The sequence below is a fragment of the Vanacampus margaritifer genome, chromosome 17, assembly GCF_051991255.1.
Source record: "Vanacampus margaritifer isolate UIUO_Vmar chromosome 17, RoL_Vmar_1.0, whole genome shotgun sequence".
Taxonomy (NCBI): domain Eukaryota; kingdom Metazoa; phylum Chordata; class Actinopteri; order Syngnathiformes; family Syngnathidae; genus Vanacampus; species Vanacampus margaritifer.
The window spans coordinates 20,002,386-20,029,151 of NC_135448.1; the positions used below are offsets into that span (position 1 = coordinate 20,002,386).

Here is a 26,766-nt window from a genome sequence, read left to right on the forward strand (position 1 = left end):
ATGAACAATTTCCTGAACGTCTCTTTAGGGGCGGACCATTTTCTTGTGTAACACTTTTTCCTGTCCGACGAGGAAAACGCTTTCAGTTTCAAATAAGGTGACCATCGCATTTCTTTTTAAATCCATTTCATGGACGACGACGAGGAGCAAAATGTCGCTGAAGCCGCCGCGCCTTCGGTGATCGACCGCTACTACACACGATGGTACAGAGCCGGTAAATAAAATTAAAATGGTGCCCGTGTCACTGGTGTGTAAGGAACTTAGCTGTTAGCCTAGCCGCCGTGCGAAGTACAGTAAACTTGAGGCTGAAGAGCTGTCACAAACGCTCACAATTGAATTATATTTATATGATATATCTGAAGTACATTTAATAAGTTATGTTATGTTTGGCTACAGTCATGACGATGCTGTTGTGGGGAAAATACATTAAAATGGATCAATAGTAGCAAGTCTCTTAATGGATTATTATGAATGTTTTGTGTGTATGCATTTTATCTTATTAGATATGAAGGGAAAGCCACGCGAGGACCACTGCATCCTTCAGCATTCAAACCGGTAACTATTTGTTCTCTAATGTTATATAAAAATCACTTAGCAATGACCATACGCGGAAAAATACAAGTCTTCTCTGTGGCTGTTGACTGTCTTCAGAATATGTGTCATTACATTGGCCGAGACTCACCCATTGCTGGAGAAAGGGCGAACCATCGCAAAGATCAACTACCAGATCAGCAACGGCTGCAGCCGCTTAAACAACAAAGTGTCGGGAAAGTCCAAGCGGGTAATTTCACCCACTGTCCACGTGTTGCATTTCTTTTGACTCACCTTTCTTGCTCTGCGTCCGCCAGGGAGGTCAGTTTCTTACGGAGTTTGCACCTCTGTGCCGGATAACGTGCACGGATGACACGGAGTTCACCGTCTACAGGTGAGTCCTGCGTTTTGTTTTGACATTTCTTGTGTGGAGGATTCTGAATGAATCTCGCCTGCCTGTGCGGCAGCTGCATCAGGGGACGTCTTCTGGAGGTCAATGAGAACATTCTGGAACGAGCCGCTCTCTTACAGGAGAAGGTTAATGTAACGTAAGAACGTTTATCGACGAATAAAGTCCAAGGCTGAGATTTGTCATGCTTTGTGCGCGCAGCCATCGACGGACGGCTACATTGCGGTCATCCTGCCCAAGTTTGAGGAGAGCAAAAGCATCACGGACAACCTTCTGAGCAGAGACGACTTTGAAAAGCTGGTCGCCGGACGCGACGCGGCGCAGTCGGCGGCGGATACGCAGCTGTCGTGACCGACATTTGCCTGAAAAGCAGACTTGCACTGTGCGTGCACGCCATGTCAGTCTTCAGCGTGTGAAATGCTGGACTTTTGGCGTCTTTTCTGGCATGGGTTCTGGAGACCTTTTTTTTTTTTTTTGTGGGTTCTACTTGTGAGCGCAACAGCAAATTAAGTTGAGTTTGGCGTTTTTGGGGTGCTGATGTTAAAAAGAATATTAGATTTGACCTTTTATGGCAAGACATATTTCGATACGCCCACATGCTCCGAATAAAGTTTTTGAAGAACCCCTGAAAAAAAATGAAACCAAAATGGCCGCCTTTTCAAGTATCTTTTCTGTTCTTTAAATCTTGTTTCATGTTGCTCAGTGAACCTCCATTTTGTATTGGATCCGATACCCATTGGAGGTCGTATATAGTTTCATTTAAAAACGAGTGATTTAATAAAAAATATTGTTTATTTATCCATCATGTCATTTTTTTTTATTATATCCAAAACTAGAGCTATGATTTCATCACATCTGAACCGTCTTATTACCCAACATCCTTAGCTGCTCACATTGAGACAAACAAAAAGCGTCACGAGCATTCCACAAACACCCCCAAGTACCGTCGTCCGACATTTGCGTCTCACAAATCAAACAAATTACTCGTTAAGATCATATTTGGCAATTAACTGTGATAGATTTTTTTTTTGTCCTTTTTGGCACATAGTGTGTAACAATAGCATAAAACAGACAAATATCACAACAAGACAATCACATAGCGGGTGTGCAGCGACGTTTACAGTGGGCATAAAAAGTCACACACACACCTGTTGAAATGCCAGGATTTTGTGTTAAAAATCTTTTTGAAAAACTGCAAACACATGACATCAGTTTATTTCCCCCTTTTAAAATGAAAGTCCTCTTTTATTTAATAACAAACACCAAGCATTTGAACAGGGGTGTGTAGACTTTTTCCTATGCACTTTTGTACAACACAAAACAATCATCTTTAGTTCTGGACTCCATTCGGGCAGCTTTGTCGCCACCCTGCGGCCATCTCGGTAATGACACTCCCAAGGCCGCTGCGCATTTTAGTTGCTCTCCAGCAGGTTGAGGCCGGCCACGTGCTGCTCGAAGGGTTTGACGGCAAAGTCATCATGTCGGCCGCCATCGTTGTTGTTGTTGTTGTTGTGCGGAACGGCGTCACCGTCTCGGACGGGCGTGGAAACGTCCGGGCGCCAGTCCTGCGGCGAGCCCAGGCTGCTGCGTTCCGACTGCTGCCGCGAGCGCATGGGAAGACCATCGAGCATTGATTGGATGTCACACTTCGGGTCCACGTACAAATGCACGCTTTGTCGTCAACACAAGAAACCGTGTGGTCGTTGGCAAGTGCGTGTCGCGTGTCACCTTTGTGTTGAGCTTGTTACACGCCGGAAGGATGTTGAGGATGAGGCTCAAAATGCTCTTGGTCGTCTGAATGGACGAGTCCACCTGAAGAAACAACACGGGAGCCCTCAGGAACAATTCACTTCGCCCTTTTTGGGATCGCATTTTCTACGAGATCAAGTTTTGTCGAGTGTGTGTCAAAGGTGTGGCGTGTGGTTGCGTCGCACCTTCTGGAATGTGGCGCTCTTGCCCTGCACGGGGGTCCTGGCGCCCATTTGCAGTCGCTGACACAAAACCGCCAGCTTCTCCACCTCGGACGTCAGCGTGGACTTCTCCTCACCGAGCAGCTGAAAAGAGAAATCAAGGAAATGGAAAAATGGGCCGACTCCACCTTCGGTGAGCAGCAGGGGGCGCTGTTTGACCTGCGTGCAGAAGACGTGCAGGGAGGAGCACAGCTGGAATCCTTCTTCCGACAGAACCTGGAGGACAAAGCAAGCAGAAAAAAAGAAAGTGATTCGAGGCGCGTGCCTCATCTTCCACCCAATCAATCTGGGAACAGACGGCATCATTTGAAAGACGCGAGGACGAGGACAAGAACGGATCAACAACCAAAAGCGCCCGATATCATGCACCAATCCCTCTCCCGCCCAGCCCGTCCCCAATAATGGCCGACGCATCCAATAACATGAAGGAGACAAGTGGAAGAAGTACCTGAGCTTGATGGAAAAGATCCAGGGTGGTCTTGAGCAGGCCTTCGCCTCTGCCGAGTCAAAGCGCAGCAATCAAGACACAGCAAGCTACCAATGGCCGCCGCGTGTTTGCGTGTTTGCGTGTGCGCGTGCACACCTGGTGAAGAGGTACATGTTGTAAGCCATGCTGGCCACGCTCTGGCTGTGGCGGACCACCTGCTGCTCTTGCTCCTCCCACTTTTCCAGCTCGCCGTCCACGTCGGACGACAGCAGCCGCAGCTCCAGGCCCACTTTGGCCACGCCGCTCTGCTCCTAAGCCACAAGCGCGTCACGTCAGCCGCGCCATCGGGAGGCAAACGCGATCGAGACAAACAGGACAGACGTTAAATGCAAAAATATAAAAAGGAACAACAGAGAGCGGCCTGGATTCCGATGGCCCGGAAACAACACTTGATGCGGAAACTTGGACTGAGAAAGCTCGATTGGGAGAGCAGGGACATAGGAATTGCATAGCAACTGACAACATCAACACAAGGGACATAGCAACTGACATCTCAAAGGACATAACTGCATAACTGCTAGTATCATCGCGAAGGACATAGCAACTGACACAATCACAAAGGACATAAACTGACATAATCACAAGGGACATAGCAACTGACAACCTTTCAAGGGGCATCACTGCATAGCAACTGACACCATCATCACAAAGAACATAGCAACTGACATCTCAAATGACATACCTGCATAACAACTGCTAGTATCATCGCGAAGGACATAGCAACTGACATAATCGCAACGGACATAGCAACTGCAGAGCAACTGACACCATCATCACAAGGAGCATAGCAACTGACAACATCTCAAGAGATAACTGCATAGCAACTAACATCATTACAAGGGACAAAAGCAACTGCAGAGCAACTACAAATTCAAAGTGACTGGACAAAATGAGAGCGACAAATACATCCTCATCAAGCCTTGAAGCCACACTACAATGATAGATTTCATAAAGGATGGAATATATGAATAAAGAAAAAGGAAAAGTGGAATTATGATGCGACAAAAACGGAGTTTGACAACCCCGTCATGTCTGAAATGTGCACATTTTGCTAGAAATGCTGATATCATGATGGCAAACGCGTGGCCTCACCTCAGCATCCAACTTGGCGGGATTGGCGGGATTGGCGCTCTTCAGATGAGCGGCGTGCTTCTGCAGGTGAAGAAAAAGAAAAGACGTATGCGGTATCTGACGAAGCAGACGTAGTGACGGACGTGCTGCTACTCACGCCGGATCTGGGAAGTGACAAATACGCTCGTTTGTCTCCTGCAAAGACAAAAAGGTGTCTTGAGTTCAGACGCGAATGGAGACGCCTTTTCCTGCAAACGGCGCACACCTCCTCGTTTGCCCTCCAGGACCTCGTCGATGTCGCGCAGCAGCAGCGCCACCTCGCCCAGCTGAGAGTCCCAAGCCTCGCAGAACACCTCCAGGTTCTCCTTGGCGATCTTGCTGGACGGGTGCAGCGCCAGCGTCTGCGCCGCCGAAATGATCTGGACAGAAACGTGTCAAAAGAAAGAGCACAAGTCGGAGCAAGAATACATTTCATATCATCGCGAGTGTATTATTATTCAGAAAAAAAGTAGTGCGTTAATACAGCGATAAAGGTCAAAATAATACTAAATAATCAACATAAAAACGCAGGTGTTGATTTGTCCCACAGGAAATGAGGTCAGCCCCCCGCGGTCTCCTCATTAATAGCCCATTAGCCTGGTGGGCTAACAGCACAGCCACGCATCATCGACGGCCCGACGTTTGGCCCCGGCAGCCGCGTCGTCATCTCGCCCGCAGGACTGTGCCGGATAATTACCGCCACCGACAATTTCCCACAGCAAACACGATTAGATGAGGCTGATGTGGACGCGCTGTCCTCCGACATGTCGGACGTCATTTGTCTGCCGCGACTCAACGGGATGCAGACGGCGTCGGGATCATTTCTATTCGCTTACTTGAGGGCCAATCACGTGGAAGGTCTCCTCGGCGTGCACGCAGGTGATCTCCAGCGGCTCGGACCCGGACACGTGACACAGCAGCCGACAGTTCTGCGGAGGCAACAAGTAGTGCTTCGGCGTCACAATTTCCCACCCTGCGATTTTCGTACCTCCACCAGTTGTTCCTTCTGCTCGGTCAGCGTTCGGGAATGCTGCGCCACCGCCTCCAGGTTGCCCTCCACGCCGGCGGCCTTGAGCGCGCGGAGCGGCGAGTGCTCGGCGTGGACCCTCAGCAGCTCGGAGGCGCGGCCCACCGCCGCCTTGTGAAGCTGAAATGAGAGGAGTTGCCAACAAGTTGGAACGCCGGCAAATCCAGGTCTAGACAGTAAAAACCCTGACACAGTTTGCCGTTAGCTCCTAGTGCTAGCTAGCTAGCTCGCTCCCTAGCAGGTAAACGAGCACCATGGGTGCTAGCTAGCTAACTAGCACCATGGGTGAGTGCTAGCTAGCTAGCCCGCTGCCTAGCAGGTAAACGAGCACCATGGGAGCTAGCTAGGGCGCTAGCTAACTAGCACATGAGGCTAAAGCCAAACGCTGGCAAGATTTGTACTTTCTGGACCTGGATTTGGCACTTCGAAACGCCAGACAGGCTAACAAATAGCATCGCTGTCAGGTTCCTTTTAAGCAACGGGTATTTTAACGCCAACATTGTATGTTTTTATAAAGTACATGACTATAGAGTGCTACTTTTCATTTTTCTTATTAGAAACACTTTTTTCCTTTGTAAAATCTGATTTCCCTGAAAAAGGAGCTTGAGCTGGCTAGCCTAGCCTGGCGCTCACCTCGCGTCTGAGCTCGTCGACGCTTTGGCACGATTTGGCGATGGCCACTTCCAACTCCTCGGTGGCCTCCCTGGCCTGGACCGACTGCTGCTGGACCCCGCGGGGACCAAACAACATGGAAGGAGGTTCACATGCGGTTTCAGAAATACAGCAGGAAGTACAGTTCTACCTTGACTTTTGAGTTGGGCCCAACCAATTAATCGGCTAGTTGATTTCATCGGCTGATATTAACTAAAATCGGATTTTTTTTCTCCTGAATTTTTGCTTTTTTTTAACCAATGGATTTGGCGGAAACGGAGCAGCTTCGGAATGTGAGCGGGTTCAACCGATAGGTCAAGGTAGCGTTTTTCAATCGCGCTTGCGTACGGCCTGAGTCCAGGCGTGCAGCAGCTGGTGGGCGTCCTGGCGGGCCAGCTGGCACATGCCCAGGATGGCCTGGCGCTGCTCGTGCCCCGTGTACGGCGAGTCGGTGAAGTCCTCGGTGCGCTCCACCAGCGCCTCCAGCTGGCGGGCCACGCCGTCCGGCAGCGAGCAGTGCAGGTTGTCCCGCAGGCACTCCACGCTCGTCTGCGGAAAGGAAACACTAAGATTTGCGCCACATTCAAAATGGGAAACTTCTCAGCTCATTTGCTCCCAGCTGTTTTACTGGGCTTTGACCGATTTTGCGAGGCCCACAGAATATTGTGTTGTATTGCTATAAAAACATGGAAGCTACCAAAAGAAAGATTACGCTCTTCTTTCATCAAAAAAAAGTACATTTTATCTGTTTTGCAGCAATTAGCATTAGACTATAAGCTAAGTGTCATCATTATTCACAAATCTACGTAGCCCTGGTTGGTCTCTTTTGCTCTGCTGCCACCTGCTGGCCGTTTGTGTAATAACAACCATTTCTTTAACCGTTCTCTGCAGTTGAGAGGCTGCGTCAAAGCCTTCTGTATGTTCTAGCATAAAACCCCCCATTAAAAATCGTATAAGTACGTCTTTGGGACACTTAAAACATTTGAAAAATATTTATACGTTTTTGGGAGCAAATAAGTTAACATAAAAGTGGAAAGTTATGATAACCTAATATAAATATGATTATATCTTGCAGCAATTTCATAGTAACTCACAAACCTATTTGGAGTTACTGTAAAAAGGAGTGTTGTATTGAGGTCATTTTCCTGCCACTAGATGGCATTAGCGTTTCATGTTGGCCATCCAGTGACAGTGCATTTCCTTTTCCTATTAAGAGCTGGTTCATTTTGAACACGAAGCAACTTTTTTTTAAATGACGTCCCCTCTTCTCTTATTATGATATCGATGACTGTTGATGAATTGTTTTGCAGTGACTGCGTTGCATTTTTGTCTTTCTTCAAGTTTTACACGACTGCGCAGAAATCACGCCGACGTGCTACGCTGTGTTTGCGTCTCCTGGAGTTGCTGCATAAAACACGCGCTAAGATCAAAGGTCACCGTGTAGTCCTTGGCGGCGTTGTAGATGCTGGCGGCGAGGACGGCGCCGTCCGTGCAGCCGCGAGCCTCGGTGACGATGTCCACCACCTGCTGGAGGGCGCAGCGCATCCGCTGGAAGACGGCGTCCTTGTTGATGCGCGCAGACTCGCAGTCCGGGTGCCGCAGGCAAGTCTGCGGCCGCCGACATCAAATGTGCTTTCGCTAACGTCATGTGGATTTCCTTCTCAAAGCCGACGCCGGCTGTTTTGTTTTTTTGGTTTTCTTTTACCTTGGAGGCCGTCAGGAGCATCATGGTGCATTTCTCCAGCACCGCCCGAGCCGCCGCCATACGGGCTTTTTTCTTCTCGTCTTTCAGGTCCTGCAACACAAAAATGAACACACGCGTGACGACGGGCAAAACAAAACAAACACACACGATTGCGCAGCAGATGGCAAAAAGTGGCTCCACTCCGTCCAGCTCTTGCTTTCATGCTACTATAAAGGCATATTTCAAAATAAAAATAAAAATCAACAATAACAAAAAAAAAAAAAAAGGATTGTTATAAAAATAGAAGGACATAACGTGCACTCCAAAAACAAAATTGGGCACGAGGAAGATTTGGGCAAGGGACAAAAGAGTCAACGCGCTCTCTCGGCAATTTAGCACAAAGACGATGTAATTATCCCTCATTATTACCCCCCCCCACTGCGCAACACATAAAAGGTGCGAGCTGCTCCAAAGGGGACGTTGCGCCGCTACTGTACAGTAGGAATGCATTTTTTTTTACAAAAAATGCTGTGAAAAGGCTCCTAGAACATGCGAAGTTGACCGTCCACTCACGTTCTGTCGGTCTCCGGTGAGGTGGGCAAAGTCCACCATCTGGTTGCCAAACTGGCTGAAGATCTGCACAAACTCTTGGAAGGTGCTGACGCGCTCCAGATGCTCCAGCGTCATCAGGACCTGCCACGGGAGTCCAATTACTCGCCGCTCACGCAAAGCCGGGTTTTGTCTGACGACATGCAAATACGTTTCACGTTGGCCTGCTCCCGTTTCACGCAGTGGTGTGCGATGCTGCAAATTTTGGGTTTCGATTCGACTCCTACCGCTACGATTCCAAACTAATAGATTGATATTATAGTGCCGGTATCAATCAGATATCGATACTGACTTGATATCGATAATATCGATATTTGGTTCCATCCGCCCGCCATTAGTTTGTTGATTAAGCTGGGAAAATAAATAAACAACAATGGCCAGCAGATGGCAGCACTGGGTCTCCTCCAGTGCATCTTTCAGTGCTGCCATCTGCTGGCCATACTTAAAGGTTCCTAATTGCCACAATTAGCGTTAGCTTGTCTATGGAATTTTCTATTATGAGTTAGCATTAAGCTAGCAGAGGCATTCAAAGGGCAAAACTCGAAATACGTCGTTTTTTTGTTGTTTTTTTTTACCTTGTTGCGCGACGCCACGATCTGCTTGATGACGATGCGGTCGGCCAGCACCAAAACTTTGGTGACCGACGACAGCAGCAGTCGGGCGGCCTTCACCATGCCCGTGCGGTCGCTGAACACCGTCACCGCCGGCGAGGGCGGAGCGCAGGCCAGACCCGCGTCTGTCAGCTGCGCTATGGCGTCCCCTGCAGGACAGACGAGGTATGAAGTCAAACTGGTCGTCGATAGACTTTAACTTGGCCAACTTACCGGCACGGCGCGCCTCGCAGCAGGCGTGCGCCATCTCGTCCTTGAGCTCGTGGTTCTCGAGGGCGATGGCCTCCCCGACGGCGACGAAGCGGCCCACCGCCACGCTGACCGCTTGGCCAACGCGCTGGATGGCCGCGAGGGTGCGCTCAGACTTCCTGGGACGCTCTTTGTGGTTGATCAGCGTCGTGATCTGAAATGGAAAAGGAACGCTGACGGCCTTGGCGGAGGTAAAAATGGAAAGCGGCAGGAAAGGCCACCCTTGGGTGCCTCTCAGGAGTCCCACTGAGTTGATTTAGTATGCAGGCCTCCGGTCAATGAATCGATTCATTATTAATTGCTTCCACTCCTCCAACCGTTGATTATCGTGCATAGAAAAGTAATGATGCGGTTTATAGAAGAAAAGAAATAAGTTAGAAATGCTTATAAACTGCTTGGCAAATAATCGTTCTTTTGGTATTTAAGAGCACAAAAAAGTGGCCAAACATTTGTATGGCAAAGTTTCAGTTGCAATCAAGCATGCAAGTGTTTTTGTCCCCCAACATTTGCAAACAAATATTTAGGAACAAAAAGACTTTCACACAAAACTTGGCTGGTAAAAAGATGGGCACAAAAGTGTGTGCATCGAAACATTTGTGAATAAAAATCTGGAGAGAAAAAAATCGGGGGACAAAAGTTTGCATTCTAATGTTTAAAAGAATAATCGTAATAATTAAAAAATAATCACTTGAAAGAATTTTCAAACAAAGGTTTGCATCCCAAAATTTTGAGGCAAACATTTGCATCTTAAAGTTGATGGACAAAATGCCAACATTTTGTGTCCAAAAATTTGCACCAGAAAATGATGGGACAAAAGTTTGTGTCCACAAATTGAGACAAAAATTTGAGAGCAAAAGTTAGCATCTCCAAAAAACTGTCCAAAACGTGGCCAAAAATTTGGTGGCCAAAATATTATAGGACAAAAGTTTATGTATCAAACGTTTGTGGACAAAAAAAAAGTCCACATCTAAAGATCAGATGGACAAATGTCTGCAAGCCCAAAAATGTGTGGAGGAACCCAACGACAGAAAAGACATGAACCCGAGTATTGACGAGTAATGATCGTTAATAATAATCAGAGAGAAGCACGTGATGTTGCGAGCACGAAGATCGTCGTCAGCGCGTCCGCAACGTCGCCAACAACAAGAAGCTGCAAAAATAACGAGAGAAAATCCCTGCCGACGCTCGCTTCATTTCAAGTTGCTCTTCTTTGCCGCCGGAAAGGCAACGAGGAGCGTCGGCAAGCCGTCGCTTCCTCGGCACAGCCGCACGGCAGCTGTCCAAATGTTCCCTGGCAAGCGTCGGACCGGCGGCACGGCTGCTTTCCGTCCAATCCCGCCTCATCCTGGCACTTTATCAGGCTTTCAAGGCGCCGGCGACTCCACGCTGGTGTAAATCCCTCTTGAAACAATAGGTGGCGACGTCAGCGGCCCGGGAGACACGTGGGACGGGGACTGGAATGCTGGGAGAAAGTTGCCCATTGTTGTCTTGTGATGGCAGCCACAAATCAGCCTGGGAATTTGTGGCAATGCGGCCGCGGGGGACGTTCGACAACACTTTTTGGAGACAGATACTCAAATCTGCAGTACTCTCCGATATCATTAGTACTTATCATGCATACATTTTGCCCCCAAAAACAATGACATCATATTTTTAAAATGACGTATGTCCCAACTACAGCAAATTTAACTCCAACTACAAAATTGAATGGAATTAATAACAATGACATTGTTTCAATTTGCTCAGAAAAGTCATTTTGCAATAGAGCACACAATAAAATCAATTTGAAGAAAATGGTTAAATAAGATGGAAGCAATAATCCGGTGGCCAGAAAAAAAAATCATTCCCAATCAAAATAAGCGGTTGTACAACTTTTTTTTTGGAAGGAATACGCTGAAGTGCTAAGAATTCAATTCAATACAAATCGGGTTTGGAGTCATTTCGGCAACATCGACCACGTTAAGAATCCCTCAAGCCGTTTAGTATGTGATGTTTAATTACATGTGGTTTTGAAATCCATGCTTTTAATTTGAAAAGCTGCTCTGAACTTCACGCTCTCCTTTCATTACAAATCTCATGTCGTATGAATAAGAGGCAGAATTCGTGTCTGCGAGGGCCCGTTCGATTTTTAGCACCGCAGCCCGACGACGTTAACGAGGCAATTCGATACAATAAAAAATAGAATGGCATCATCTTCTTCCTCTTACGTTCAAAGAGCAACAAAACAATGCATAGTTCCGAATGATATAGAAACGTTGGCGAACGTGCACGATTTCGTGCTTGTGGTTTTGCGCGGCCAACAAGAAGACGTGCGCTGCCGGCCGTGCTTTTGTGCGAGCGCCAACACAGGAGGCTGCTGATGCGTTTCCTGGCAGCGCCGCCGGCTGCTGACTTCCTGAACTCCGCCCACCCTTGCCCCCCGCTACTGCCGACGTGCCCCCCCGCCCCCATCCACAATCAGCCGCTATTATTTGTGGGCCGTCGGCAGGTTTCCAGCGGCGTGGTTCGAGAGCATCCGCGCACGAGCCTCCTTCAGGCCAGCTGAGCACCAGGAAGCGAAAAACGGCATGTCAGGAAAAGCGGGTCGCACTTCTGCATTCAGGACCGCATGGAAACCCGAAGCCAGGCTTGAAACGCTCATTTCAGAAGACAAATGTAACACTTGCCTGTGGATCAATTAGCCTTGCATGACGTAACCGCAATGAAAACAAATCTTTCAGCATTTAAAGAGAGTTTTTCTTTTTTTTGATATCCCCCAAAAACATCAACTTGCCATGACTGCCATTTTGATTCGACAACACAAGTCGTCACAATAACGAGCAACACGGGCAGCATTGAGCCAAAACGCACACCGCTTGTGTCATGCTTTTGCTCCGCCCCCTCCTCCTCTCTGGGCCAAAGGCAGGCGTCAATGCCAAGCGGGACCAGCGGGTCCGACCCGCCCTCAGGTTGTGTCGGTGAACCCTCCGACCCGTTGGGGAATTACGCTGAAAGCAAGGTCGGGGGTCAGAGACAGAAGAAGGCGGCGGCCCCGGGGCGCACGCTCACGTGGGCTGACCTTTGGTCGGGAGATGCCAACAAATAGGATTTCTGCGTGTATTCGAATTACTGGCAGAAAGTAACAAACTAAACAAAAACGGGCTTTAAAGAATCGTGTTAATGATCAAGATGGGTCCACTCGTTCTTTCGTCCGTGCGCTCACAGTCACCAATCCCCACTTTAAAAAAACAAACATTAGGACTAGGAAGAAGTCCGGGAAGCCGAGCCGGCTGCAGCCGATAACAAGCCAGTGAAAAAGCAGGCGAGGGAAGGAAGAGCAGACGGAGGCCCGCGATGGGACGGATAGCGACAACGCCGGCCCAAGGGACGAGAGGCAAAGCACAACCGACATCCGCAAGAGACGCGCGTCGCCCTGCACAAACACCAAGCGGCGTTCGCTCGATTCGCCGCGTCAGCAACAATCGGAGGCCAAGCGAGACGGCGAAGGCGAGTCGGGGAATCGATTTGCAGCTGGAACGGCAACCGTGACGGCAACCGTGACGGCAACCGTGACGGCAACCGTGACGGCAAACGCACGTCGCGCTTCGTCACCGTTTGACAGCTGGTTAGCTTAGCGCACCGTGCAACTCGCTCGCACCTTAGCATAGCATTCTTTCACGGATAGTACAAGAACATTCCTGATCTAATGACTAAGTGGACCCGCACATGGATTCTAGTCATGTTAGTCGCGCAACATTAGCATTTTGGCTAACAACAAAATAGAGTTATTTTCCATTTCTGACCGATGGAAATGACACGGACGTCATCAGAGCTTTAAAAGGCCTTGCATTGGTAGCATAGCGTTAGCATTTTAAGCTAACAACAGCATACCTTGATTTTACAGATAACTTGGCGTCAATATTTGACGGTTTTACAGTAAATGATCAAAAATGGCTTTTAACCTTAGCGCTAGTAACAATGTTAGCATTTTGGCTAACAACAGCAAACAAATGTTTTAGAGATGACAAGTTCGTGATCATCCATTTCGGAGGAATTCAAAGAAAGAAGCGGAGACGTGAAGAGCATAATATTAGCATTTGGAGGTTACAAGCATACCGTTACTTTTTGGACACGAAATGTACATGACAAGATGGCGTTCCTGTTATTTTAGAATCCAAAATCGAGATGAATTTGCAATAGATCTGGATTTTGGTACTTTGAATTGAACATCCAATGAAAAACAAACACAGCCAAAAACACGGCGGCACAAAGCCCACAAGTCGCCTCTTGTGTCGTCTTCCTACCGAGCGCAGTTTAATGAGCGGCTAATTAAATAAAGGCTCGGCCCGCATGCTTGCCAACTGGGCCTTGGAGAACATTCCATCGGTCATCAGGACGGCTAATTACACGTCGTGGACAAACAGCAGCGTGGCGGCTTCCCACAGATCGAGAATGACCCGCAAAAGAAGCGTCTCAGGACGAGACCGGCTCGTGGCCGCAACACAAAAGCTGAGCGGCTCGCCTCGCCTCGCCTCGCCACCGCTAATGCGGCTTCTTTTGGGCGGGTCAAGAGGGCGCCTCCGGCCAACATTCTCACCACTTTTGCTTGTGGGAAAGATGGCAAGATAAGATGGCAGGTGTGACGGGGAAAACCCGGCCAGACGCCATCAATTCGTCAAGATAAGCATCAAAAGCAGGAGTCGAGCCTTGAAGACGACTCGAAGACGACTCGAGGACGACTCGAGGACGACTCGAGGACGATTCGAGGCCTTCGGGCCTGTCGAGCATTCAAGGGACTTTTGACCCTTGACAATGCCTTGGCTGGAAACATGAGCACTGAGAAGGAATGCCGCCGCCCCCGCCCGCCCCGCCCCACCCCCATTCCATGACATAATGGCGTGTGTTGTGACACCCTGGCTTCAGTCGGGATTCGCGCTCACGCGTTCACCGAGCGGCTTTCGATGGACGCGGCAGTTTTTCAGCCAAGAAAATGCCGGCGCTTTGTGGACAAAGCCACGAAGGCGCCGTCAAAGGCTTGATTGCTTGAAAATGAAGAATGAAAATGTTGTGGTCCTTCTCGGGTGAATTGCCAAAAAGTCACATTTAGCAATTTGCATACAACGGCAGCATCGAAACACAACGGCTGGCTTCCTGATCATTTTGGGAATTCATCTTTTAAGAAGGTTTCATGCATCCTGTTACGAGAGACGTGACATGATGAAAGTGGCGCCCGGCTCAAATGTTTTCTTTAATCATTCTTGAAAATAATGATTCAACATTGACAGCATGGACGCATTTCTTAGCTCACCAAACCAAAATGTTTGACTTGCTGGTAACTCTTGCGTAAAGATCTTTGACACTTTTTTGCGCGTCCTAATTCACAAATTCAAACCCAAAAACGTTTAAATATGTTCCTCCCAAAGACGTATTTATACGTTTTTGTGCGTTTTTATGCTGGAGCATACAGAAGGCTTTGAAACATCTTCTGACATGAAAAGGTGGCTTAAAGCAGTGGTAGTTAATACAAAAAACGGCCAACAGGTGGCAGCAGAGTATAAGAGGTCAGACATGTTGCAACAAGCTCTTTTTGCAAGTGTTTTCAACAAGTTTGTGAATAATGATGAAACTTAGCATTATTCTAATGCTAATTGCTGCAAAACGGAAACAGATACAAATATACTTTTTTTTCCTGATAAAAGGAAATACTCTAATCTTTCTATTAGTAGGTTTCATAATTTTATAGCAATGAATCATTCTGTCGGCCTTGCGAAAATCTGTCAAAATCCAGTAAACCAGCCGGGAGTGAAGGGGCTTGCTTCAGTGAAAATGGCTGCCAGTGAATGAGTTAATGGCCAATTTGGCGGTCATGGGTGAAACTGGCATCGGGGCTGATTTTCTTTCCAACTTTGGTGAAAAGTTCCCTCCTCAAACAAGTGGATGCTTATTTATAGGAAGTGGGTGAGCGTTTTATTGATAGCGTGTCCGAGTGTTTCTTGGCTGAACCCGCCACTCTCACCCTTGTCATCTGGCCCAGAAATAGTGAGGAGACGAGACGGGAACGCCACACCGAGCCTTGATACGAGCTTGCGTGCCGTCTCGGTGACACGCCAAGGTTGGATGATGTCCACTCACACAAAGACGGCGTTATCTCCCAGAAGATAAAACGCTATCTCTTCTCGGCAGGTTCGAGACTGAAGATGTGTGAGAAGCATAGAAAAGGAGCGCAGGGCTGCCATTACTCCTTAAATACTCCCATCAGGGAGAGATTTGTCTCGTGTTACGGCCTCTCCGGCTTTGTGCGCTACCTGTAGCCTTTGGCTCCGGCTCGGGTTTCGCGCGGCTGCATAGCTAATGAGTTGATCCGGGGACAGCAGACTCTCTGGAGAGATTGAGATTAAAAAAAATGAGAGGCCTGCGAGGCAAAGGATTGTGTGATAGGAAAGAAAATGAGGAAAGCGGCCAGCGCAGAGAAGGAAGGGCGGAAAGCATAGCAAAATCAGGACCGTGGTGTGACTTGACAGCGGGTTTCTGCCGTTGAGAGAAAGAAGCATTAGCAGCTAGCGAGTGCGTAGCATTTGACATTCTGGTTATTCTCTTGTTCCCCTTCCGCATCCTGTAACGACATCCCAGTTGGAGTCAGCTGTAAAACTAAACACGCGACGATAAGAATAACATCCACTGGATATTTAAATACAAAACATGCTATCGCTATCCTAGCGCTAATGCTAAAAGCGAAGGGAGGATCCCATTCAAATGCTAACCGGAAGTTAGCATGGACTTCGGGAGAGACGAATATTTAACATAGAAATGCTGTGGGACCACAAACCCACAGGTAAGATAACGCTACGCAAAGACACAAATTCTTCCCAATGTGTGAAAAACGAGTTATTTTGATAGAATCAAATAGTAACTTCTTCTGTACTCAATTTAAGTGCGTACACCCTGGATGCATTATATGTATTTTTTTGATTATTTATTTATTTATTTATTTTAAATTGGCCGATGAATCGATAATCAGTCATTTTTTCTGCCAAATCGGTATCGGCATTAGCCCAAAAAAAAAAAAGGCGTATCGGTCGGGCCCTAATTAGAAGCAAGATGGAGGTTGTGTATAAAAGGGACAGTGGAAATCAGGGAGCGGGTTATGAAGGTCCGAATTGATTGAGTGTGAACTCGTGCCACAGACACGGCAGAGTCACACTTTTGGACAGGTTTCGCTCAAGCGAAACATTGGCAAGTCCAAAATCGTACAAGCGGGACATTGCAAAGAAAAAGGGGCAAAGTTCTCGGCTGTAGTTGAGCTTCACACTCGGGTCAGAGAACAGCAGCCTCTCATGACTCTGGAATTCATTTGTGGCATGTCGACGCTCAAACGGAGGAAAACGAATCAAGGCAAGTTCACAACAACTTTGTCTCTTTTCTGGCGGTGAAAAAGAGAAGAAAATGTTTGTCATTCTCTCTTTGCATGTCCTTCATGCTGACTTTGTTCCGTCGTGTTAAAGCTCATTGGTGTGAAAAGAAGGCATTATCCGGACGGGAGTCCGACATTGAGCGTCGCTCCAGGAAAGCAATTGAGACAGACGGGAGGCCGCCTCCATCGTGCGGCGGGCCAATGAGAACAAACATTTGGGATCCTGCATGTTTCGCCATCGTTTGTCAATCACGAGGACGGACAAGCCTCGGCGGCGCTGACGGCAAGAGAGACGCCCCGACCCGACGGCCTTTAGCCCACTTGGCGGCAGTGACAGCAAACACATGACCGCAAAGCTGCTGTCATGTGACTCCTGCAGCTGGAGCGTCACGATTGGCCAGAACTCATGGACCTGGATTTGAACATTACGGCTCACGTTGGGTCCGGCAAAGGGGAAGGAAACATACGTTGAACGGCTTCAAATCAGAGATGGCAAATCCACATCCAGAAGGTAAAAACCATGCCACGGTTTTGGCTTTAGCCCCTCGCGCTAGCTAGCGACTTAAAGAGGTAAACGAGCACCCGGGGAGCTAGATAGGGGGCTCGCTAGCTAGCCGCTGGGCTAAAGCCAAACTGTGGCAAAGAGTTTGGCTTTTTGGTGCAATCAGCACAATCTTTTATAAAGTAAAGTGGGAATGTAAATCATTTGGGGTTTTCGTAAAAGGTTTCAAATGCTCAAAATTTAAACTTGCTTAGTTTTTAATTGAGTTTAACGCAAGGTGATGACCTGGGAAGCTCCCTTCAATATTTTGTCCATTTTAAACAAAGCCGTCGATTTCGTATCTGTTTCAAATGAAAAGAAAAGCCTTGAAAATGTGACGTATGCAAGGCGAGCCCGAGGGCACTTTAACACCCGTTTCAGAGGCTGCGCTGCGTTGCGTTTGTTTACAGACTAGCATGTGGCTAGCTCGCCGTCCTGTCTCTTATCTGACACGTTGCGCCTCCGCACCATAACGACAAATGTCCTAAACATTCCCACGGACTGCAAATGCGGCAGACTTCAAAGAGCGCTATTGCTAGCGTCGCTATCAGGAAATGAGACGTCTGAGACGCCCTGAGAGTCGCACACTCATTCATTCCAGCTACAGTAACAGCAAAGCCCACCATTCATCCACCACCTTGCTGGGTTTGCAAAAGCAAAGTGGAAAGTGGATTCATGTCCAGGGGTGGGAATGGGGGTGGGAGTCGGGGGCAAAGGGCCACCACGCTACATTAGCCAGCACATCCACGCTGATAGAGATCTCTTCCGGTCTATCTGATGGCTGCAAATGGAGAACGGACGGGTCGCAGCAGGGCTGGGTCTGCGCGAGCTCTCCCATGACGCCACGCCGTCCCCATGTCACCATCAGATAAGTCCGAGCTTTCTCTGGGTGAAGCAGCATGAGGTTCACCACCACCCAAGGCTGTAAACCTCACCCGGCAATTTGTTTAACAATTAACAATGAACTCATAATCATCTTAAATGCATTCATATAAAATAAAATGCAATTTTACAAACCTTACAGTTTCAAAGAAGCGGACTTGAAAGACAATCGCCCTCGTTAAGTAGGCCAAAAAAAACATCTATTCACTGTTTTTTTTTTCCATTAAAAAGGTCCAACAGTTGCCTGAAAGCTGCCACTGGATACCTGACAAGGACCCGCAGCGATTATTAGCCTGCATTGACTTGAAGGCTCCATTCACACATTGTGGGTCGAAATAAGGACAGAGAAGAATGACTTGCTATGAGTTTCATTCCAACTCAACTAAACTACGATAATTGCTCGTAAGTTGCTGGCTTTGGCGAGCAAAGAAGAAAACCAAGCGCCTCGGCAACAGTCGAGCTCATGAATAACCCTCGCCCGCTCTTAGTCGGCAGTCGGATAGAAAAAAGGACTTTTCACGCGCAAGTGTGTTCGCCGCCGAGGAGCGGATGGAGCCTTTTCTCGGCACTTAACCAGACCCAAAAGAATCCATGGCGAGCGACACCCGGGACGCGAGCGCCGTGCTTCACAAAGAAGTTAGCATTCAAGGAGACGCCAGCTTGAATGGAGAGAGAACAGCAGTAGCCTGCCGTTTGCATTTTGCTTTGTTGACCCAAAATTTTTAGCCCATTATTCCAAGGTGTCAATATTAAGTTGAAATATTGATTTTTTTGTGTGTGTGCATTTTTTTCCAAAAGAAATGTATATATATATATGTCCAAAATGTGAATATTTTGGAGTGAAGCCCAGCCACAGCCCACTTATTGCCCATACTTCGTTTTGCCCAAGCGGTGCCCATATGGGCCCCAACTGTACGCGTTAGCTAGGAAGCTATTGAAAAGCAAATCCCAATGTTCCCATTCGAACCACAACGCGTCATAACATATTGTCGTCAGAGAGGAATGTTTGTTTGCCACGTCGAAGTCTGCCCATCGACGTGGGCAGCGCACATGCGACATTCGGGTGTAGTTCGGGGAATACTGTATCCGGCCGGCTAATGCCTTCCTAGCAACGGGAAGATTTGGCCTGCTAACGCTGCCCGAGTAGCGGCGAGATTTGGCAAGCTAACGGCGTCCTAGCAACAGGAATATTTGGCTGGCTAACGCTGTCTTAGCAACAGGAATATTTGGCTGGCTAACGCTAACGCTGTCTTAGCAACAGGAATATTTGGCTGGCTAACGCTAACGCTGTCTTAGCAACAAAACAAAGGGAGTTTTCAAACTGGAAAGATAGCCTGAGAAACAAGCTAGCTCTGCGCTAGCTCGTAGCAACCTAGATGGCTTTCAAATGGGAAAGACAGAAAACAGCCTTTGTTCTACTGTTGGCCTTAAAAAAGTTGTTTCTCACTTTCCCAAGTGTTGCTGTTGTGTACGTTTGAAGGAGACGCGTGAATCTGGCGTTGCAAACATGATCAAGATGAGTCGTCACATTCAAGTGAATGCCAATACGAATAGCAAATGAGGACTTGTAGCGTTTCCGCATGTAATTAGCCATATATCGCTCGCACTCCTGCCTGCAGTCCACTTTGGAAACACTCGCATTGTTTACGGCAAACAAATTGCCAAGTTGACGTGTGGGTCGCATAAGCACACTTTCAACGATGGAAAATGCTCCAAAATATAAACTATAAAAGCAGCAAATGCAAATGAATGGCTCGTTTCCTGGACTTCTTTGGTCGTGGATGCTGTTGACGCAAGTTGTTGACGGCGGCAACGCACATCCCCTCACTTTGTGTTGACTTCAAGCAAACAAGCGCACATTCCAAAGCGCAAAGACACACAAAGCTCAGCGGCGCATTCACGGGACAGTACGCACAAAAGACGATTGTCTCAGCAAATACGACAGCGGCCTTGAAGGGAGGTACGAGAAAATACAAGACGAGACGTTACAGGCGGCTTCGGCGTTCCGCGGCAAAACGGCTTATGCGGGGATTGGAGAGACAAAAACAAACGTTAAAGCGCCGCGCAAATCGCATTTTGGAGCTTTTGTCAGGGTTTAAAAATACGCAATCCAATTTGAGCAACACACACCAAAAAAGACAAGCCTCAGAATGTTCTTATTTTTATTATGCTGAGTGGCGCTAAGTATAAATAACTGGCACCAGAAGGTTCATTATCGTCGCTGTCGGGCGGAAACTTCCTATGTCCAAATATGGTCGCTTTCATATTCTCTCAAATCTGCACTGCAGTTCTGTCTCCGTGTCCGCTGTTATTTTTTGTTCACATTAATGATTGTAAAATGTTGACAAACGCTGGAGAACCGATTCGCTCTGGAATCTGAGAATAGTCTGAGAAGCGTGGGGAAACTCCGCCTCTTCTTCACTTTGCGGGAGCTGTGCAGAATTATGTTGCCTCAAGACTGAAAGTCAGTATGTCTTCTTTAGACAACATGCAGCGATGCTTGTTTTGTCGTGCTTTATAAATAAAGTGGAGTTATTTTTGGGGCTGGGTTTAAAAAAATAATAAAATTTTTTATTGAACTGAACAGTTGTGAATCGAAAATGAATTGAGGAAATTTGAATTGATACCCAGCCCTAGTTCATTTTTATTAGAGAAAAATTGGCCAAAAACACACCATTTTTGGACTTTTTCTCCATTGAATTTGTCATCTTGTAATGTATTCATGTGAAGAATAAAAAAAAAAAAGCATTTATTTTGCTTATCTTTGTGGTATGTTGTAATGTGTTAATGATGGCAAAAATGCCAATTGTAGCGTCGCTAATGTCAGCCAATGAAATAAGAATGGCCAAATGTAGCAAAGTTTTTCCACAAGCAGTTTGACTTGCACACACAAGTTGAAACGAACAAAGTTGGACCGAGGGCTCATTTGGCCTCTCCAATGACTGCGCAAAAAATGCAAAAGAAATCCCTGCCACAACCATTTAGTTGTTCAGACGTCCGATCAAACGGCAAACGCCTCCTGAGGGTGGAAGACCACCGAGCCTGCAGCGGCCAGAAAAGCAAAAGTGCCCTCAAGCGACTCAGGTAACACTTTCACATTCACGACACTTTGACTCGACCGCCTTCCTCTCCACGCGAGGGCCAATGACGTCACAGCCGGCGCCGCACCATCGGTATGGCGTTGCCGTGGCAACGGCGGATGAAACTAAACAAAAAACGGACTGACTTCCTATTGCCCGAGGCTCAGCTGAGAGAGAAAAAGAAGGAAAAAAAAAGGCCTCCTCAGAGTTGCAAATGAGAAGTGAAAAGTCATCATGCGGTTAAAGGCGGGGTGGGCGAGGGAGGCAGGAAGCGCAGAAAGGGGAAATGGAAGCACAAAGAATCAATAAAAGTGGCCAACATGAATGTGTGAATAGAGCCGAGCTGGGCGGGACCCGTGTTCATGGCTTGTGTGTGCGTGCTTGTGGAGCGGGAGCCTCCCGGGCTTGTCATTACACGAGTGCGGCTGATAAGAAGACTCGCGAATATCAGCGGGGAAAGAGTGCATCAGACAAGATGGCCGATTTTCTCATTTCCTGCTCGATAGACATCGAATCACACGCAATAACACAAAAAGTCCACCTTAAGACAGATACCTTTTTAAGGTGGTACTACTGCTACTCTTTGATGGTTTCTCAATTTCTTAATTGCGTCGTCGTTTTTCCCACTGCTTTTTTTCCGGCTTCTATTCAAGAGTGTTGCAAGCGACAAATAACCGCACTTGCGACATGACTTGCAACGTAACTTGAAGATGTTAAAAAAACTGTTACTTGAAGGAGTAACTTAGTACTGTACACTGAAACTAACTTATTACAGTAACTTGTTACAGAGGGGTCACCTGTTGTATTTATATAAAAATAAATAAAATAAAAACATTGATGGGATATTGTGATTTCCTGGGAACGTTGTAGACTTGATCATTGGATGTTAAAATGAAGAGATTTATGGAAACAACGAATGATTGCTATTTATCCGTTTCTTAACTAGTGCTTCAATAACGTGACAGTAACTTGAAACGGTAACTTGGTACAGTTACATGTAACAAGAACATGAAACCGCATGTAACAGAACCCCCCCCCCCCCCCATGACATCATCAAAAGCAGTCCTTGGAAAATATTTCTTTTCAGTATGTTCAGCTCTGTTGCTATGGAAACGTGCTGATGGAAGGAAAGAAAGGTAGGAATTTTTAAAAAAAAAACATCCTAGCAGAATAAACTATCATAAATGTTGCTAGGAATGTTCTAACTGAAGACAATGTATACATTCAAGTCATTTGAAATCCACAAATGAAACGAAATTCGGGTGCTTGAAATGAGTTTGAAGCGGCGTAAATAGGATTAAAATCCTATCCGGCCTCCAATAAATAAATCCGCTTATCCGCAGGCAGAACCTCACCTCCATTAACTGCCACTTTCACCGCCAACTTTTCCCGCAGACAGTGTGAGAATGCTGAGAGTCGATCATTTGCACTCAAGCTGTCGTGCGGCAATGCTTTTGTGTGAACGCGGCCTAGCAAGTCAGTGCTACTCAACGCCGCCGCGTTCCCTGACAGTCAAGTCAAGCATTCGCATGCATGCTTTCTTGTGCAAAGAAGGACTTGAGAGTGCTGAGAGTCGAGCGTCTCGCTATCGCATGTCGAAAATGTTGTGCGACTGCTGGGAGTCAAGCATTTCATCCAAAATATTAATGCTGAGATCTAAACTTTTTGTGAAGCAGTCACAAGCATGCAAGTAAAAAAAAAAAAGCGGTTTTGGGGGGGGGGGGGGGGGCTTTCTCTTCCAATTAGCATGCATGTTAGGCAGGTTGCAAACTTTTCTGCAACTTTTTAGGAAGCACACAACAAAGAAAGGTACCGTAGTGCGTGTGCGCGCGCGCAGTGGTGGGTCAAATGCACACGGTGTGTTATGTTATGTAAGCTGGCAGGTTCTGCCCAACAACAGACCAACGTGAGCAAAAAAACTTGCACGAAAAAGTCTCCACTGGCGTTCGAACCCGGCGGCTCGACTCAACACAACAACAAAAGTGCGCGCGCGCGCGCGCGCGCGACATCAACGCCGCACAAAAACGTGAGAAGAAGACACCAAAGTTGGACTTTTCACCTGAGACACGAGCGGGATCAGCGTCTGCTCCACCGAGCGAGTTTTGATTTCCAGGCCGGAGTCCAAGTTGCCGCACGGAGGCGAAGAAGCCATGCCCGCCGAGCAGCGCCGAGCAGCGCCGAGCAGCGCCGAGCAGCGCCGAGCAGCGCCTCGATCCCGGCCGGCCGCCCTCGATCGCCGCGCCGAGCACCGGGTGGGAGTGTCGGGAGTCGGTAGTCGGGGGTCGGGGGTCGGACTCGCGCTTGGGCCACGCGGTGCCGCTTCTTGTTTTGCGGAATCCAACGTGTGTGCTGTGGAAGTTGACGAGCCGACGGTGAGAGTGGACCGCAGCGCGCCAAGCAAACACCGACACGACTGTGCGGTGTGCAGTGTGCAGGGCAAGCACGTGCACGAGCGTGCACGAGCACGCACACACGTTCACACGCACGCTCGACTTGTGTGCCGCTTTGTGCAGCGTGACCACAATGTGAATCTTCCAAACGGATGAAATTAAATAAAAATCACATTTAAAAAAAAGTTTTGTTTTTTTCTTTAATTTGAAAGCTCAAAACTGTAGAAAAAGTTTTTTTTTCCATTAGAGATAAAAATAGTAAAGAATATATATATATATATATATATATATATATATATATATATATATATATATTTTTTTTTTAATTATTTTTATTTTATTTTAACGTAATTTTCTAATTTGCCCGTAAAAATTTTATTTTCAAAACATTTAAAGTTGTATTGGATACATCATGTTATTAGATTTTACAATACATGTATTAACAACAAATAAATGCGTTTGCACCCTTATAACTGCTGGGTCAAAAATAACCCAATTTGGGTCAAAAATTGGACCGACTTGGGTCAATTAGACCCAACATTGGGTTGTTGTTTTTGTGTTTCGATACAAAACAAAATTGGATCAATTTGACCAAACTTCAACCCAAGTAGCGGGTCAGTCTAATTTTTGAACAAAACTGGGTTATTTCTGACCTTGCAGTTTTAAGAGTGTATTAATATTTTTTTGAATAGATTTTTTTTTAATAGACATGAATTTCCCTTTTTGAGGAATAAATCTATATTGCTAGCTAGTTAGCTTGCTAGCTAGTGTATTTTTTATGCTTTATTGGAAGACACATTGCACATTTAAAGATGCTTTGTGCAGTTCAAAAAGCTAATAAATCTTTTTCTACATCATGCACGCTCAGTGGCCATGCAGAAGAGTACAAAATGCCAGGACTTTTTACTCCGACTGCGCCTATCAGCTTGCAGCTTCCCTTCAGTGTGGTGTGTTGGGGGGGGGGGGGGCGAACACGCCCTATTTTTGGAGGGAGGGAATGAAAGAGGGTGAAGTCACGCTTGTCGGGATTGAAACTGAAAGAAGAAGAAGAAGAAAAAAAGACAAGAGGCCAGCTTCGAGCACAAACACCAGCTCAGACTCCAAGAAAAGGGAAAAAACGAAAGGCCTCATTCAAGTGCACTACTCGTAGACACAGAGGTTGCAGTTCCGCTTTAGGCCAGAGGTGGCTGTAGCGAGTAAAAAAGTGACAACCTCCACAAAGCAGTTTTAACAATAAATTCCACCCCAATTACAACAAAATAGTGCAAATTCAGAGCAAAGAAAGAAATGAAAAGTTGCCATGGGGTTTTAACACGTAGAAAAGAAACAAACAAACATTTCTAGCTACCGCTACTTTATCTCTCTAACTCTATTGATCGATCTAGCCAGTTAGATAGCTAGCTAGCTGTCCAACTCTATTTTTGTAATATATAGAATGACCACTTATTTTCTCCCCATCAGTATCATTTATCCAGAAAATCAGGAATTCACCTTTTTTGTTGTCATATTCTCTCTAAGGCTTTTAAAACTACTTTATAACAAACGTAACCTTTCAAGTGTCACCCCAAAAAAGCCAAAGAAAAAGCCAAAGAAAAGGCCAAATGAGGCCTGTGTGAGATTTGCTTGACGGGAGCGATCATGTGACTTCTCGGCGGCCTTGCCGTCGTATCTGCGAGGTATTTGGAGGCGTTTTTGTGCTCCGTCGACACTATTGCGTTACAGTGGGCCGCTATTTATTGAAAAGCCCGCAGCTAGGCTCTTTGTTTACATATCACACGCACGCGCACACACACACGGTGTGTCAGGGCATGTGATGTCGTGCCGCTAGCGAGATAACATTTGCGTGTTTTCTCTGGTGCTAATCGGCCCTCTGGTTTCCTTGCGTGATGATAACAAGCTCATTGTGCCCAGCGTCGTGTTTGTGCCGGTCCCCCCCCGCTAACCGCTCTCTTCGCGGTCGATCAGTTTGGTGAGCCGCACGCAGATAAGAAAAGCAGATAGGTCGCCGTGTGCAGCGGGGAAATCGTTTGCTTATCAGATCAACGCTCCACAGTGTGTTGAGGTTTGGGCAGTCGGCGTCGTTTTCCAAATTGACATTGATCATGTAAGGTTCAGAAAGAAGTCAGATTTAAGTTCGTTTGTTTATATATACACACATTTCTAGAATTATTATTTACACATTTAGGTTCTTTTATTCGATTTTTTATATACAAGTAGCTAAATTGACGTGTTGAATCTGCTGTTCTCATTCACTTGCATTTACCTAAAGTTTGCTATTTTGAAACGGTTTCATTTTTTAAATCTTTCCCAATGAGAAATGTTAGCATTTTGATGCCCCAAAACGCCGTTAGTGAGATTTTTAGGAATTGGGAAGTCTGATTAAAAAAAAAAAGAAAAGAAAAAAGGCTGCCATAAAAGTGAAAGCACTTGTTTTATCTTCTACGTTAGCATATTTGTGCCTGATATCTTGGCTCTGATGGAACCCGGAGCGGAAAACAAAACACTTTGAGGCTTACCTGGTCTTGACAGGCACCTGCAGCTGAACTCAACAGAGTGAAGGGGGGGGGGGGGGGGGGAGGTCAAACCCAGGTTAGCTTGTTGGCTCATCCTGCAAAAAAGAAAGAAAGAAAAAAGCAAAAGTCCTGAAATAATAACAATAATCCTAAATAAGATTCCTATGCAGTGGAAAGTGGATGCGAGTCAAAGACTAATGAGGAGCGGGTCATTTGTTTGCCAAGTCGTCGCCACCTCAGGCACAAACGGGCTCATTTAAACCCAAACACAAAAATAACACTCTCGGTTTCCGCTGTTACATCAGCAGCAGCATACTGATGATTGTGTTTAGCAGCCAGCTGGACGCTTTCCGGCTTGTGCTGCATAAACGGAAACACCAGACATGAGGCAGAGATGTTATTTACGCCGGTGCGAGTTCTCGGGCAGAGCCGAACCCTTAAAAATCAATCGGGTTGGGCAGTGATCGAGTTAATGCTAACCCATAATGGGAAACTCCATAGATGGCTAATGAATAGTCGCAGCAGCAACTTAATGATGTAGCCCGTCAATACTCACAGGCATATATTCCTTATCCTCTGCAAAGAATGACTAATATCACTGCAGCTTACTGAGTAATTGAAATTGATAAATG

General features: G+C 46.8%; 2 protein-coding genes and 1 long non-coding RNA gene across 9 annotated transcripts in view; 2 read left to right on the forward strand and 1 right to left on the reverse strand.

The window, feature by feature from the left end:
- The first annotated feature begins 8 nt into the window (after positions 1-8).
- abitram (actin binding transcription modulator) lies at positions 9-1,738 on the forward strand. 2 transcript variants are annotated; one of them, XM_077548288.1, is made up of 6 exons: positions 9-214; positions 504-555; positions 652-781; positions 849-925; positions 999-1,068; positions 1,142-1,738. In XM_077548288.1, exons 1-6 carry the CDS (start codon positions 130-132, stop codon positions 1,289-1,291), a joined length of 564 nt encoding a protein of 187 aa, XP_077404414.1. In that variant the 5' UTR covers positions 9-129; the 3' UTR covers positions 1,292-1,738. The 2 variants fall into 2 exon arrangements, with proteins under 2 accessions (XP_077404414.1, XP_077404416.1); XM_077548290.1 differs by having other exon boundaries at positions 37-203.
- The window catches only part of ctnnal1 (catenin (cadherin-associated protein), alpha-like 1), a 36,678-nt gene continuing 11,625 nt past the window's right edge, over positions 1,714-26,766 (reverse strand). For 2 of the 6 annotated variants that reach the window (XM_077548277.1, XM_077548276.1), the window contains 19 exons: positions 26,138-26,229; positions 9,303-9,492; positions 9,054-9,238; positions 8,443-8,562; positions 7,891-7,980; positions 7,623-7,793; positions 6,534-6,734; positions 6,168-6,257; positions 5,496-5,654; positions 5,344-5,436; positions 4,734-4,887; positions 4,626-4,663; positions 4,490-4,549; positions 3,494-3,648; positions 3,359-3,407; positions 3,070-3,126; positions 2,875-2,994; positions 2,669-2,752; positions 1,714-2,538 (listed from right to left, as the gene is read on the reverse strand). In XM_077548277.1, the coding sequence (XP_077404403.1) occupies positions 2,353-2,538; positions 2,669-2,752; positions 2,875-2,994; positions 3,070-3,126; positions 3,359-3,407; positions 3,494-3,648; positions 4,490-4,549; positions 4,626-4,663; positions 4,734-4,887; positions 5,344-5,436; positions 5,496-5,654; positions 6,168-6,257; positions 6,534-6,734; positions 7,623-7,793; positions 7,891-7,980; positions 8,443-8,562; positions 9,054-9,238; positions 9,303-9,336 (2,046 nt within the window). In that variant the 5' untranslated portion in view covers positions 9,337-9,492; positions 26,138-26,229 and the 3' untranslated portion in view covers positions 1,714-2,352. Of the gene's footprint in view, positions 2,539-2,668; positions 2,753-2,874; positions 2,995-3,069; positions 3,127-3,358; positions 3,408-3,493; positions 3,649-4,489; positions 4,550-4,625; positions 4,664-4,733; positions 4,888-5,343; positions 5,437-5,495; positions 5,655-6,167; positions 6,258-6,533; positions 6,735-7,622; positions 7,794-7,890; positions 7,981-8,442; positions 8,563-9,053; positions 9,239-9,302; positions 9,493-23,290; positions 23,708-26,137; positions 26,230-26,766 lie in introns of those variants that run through there. The other 4 variants (XM_077548272.1, XM_077548274.1, XM_077548278.1 and 1 more) reach the window with 4 other exon arrangements.
- LOC144037429 (uncharacterized) lies at positions 17,114-18,643 on the forward strand. The gene is made up of 2 exons (XR_013288892.1): positions 17,114-17,239; positions 18,383-18,643. It is a non-coding gene; the product is annotated as an uncharacterized LOC144037429 (long non-coding RNA).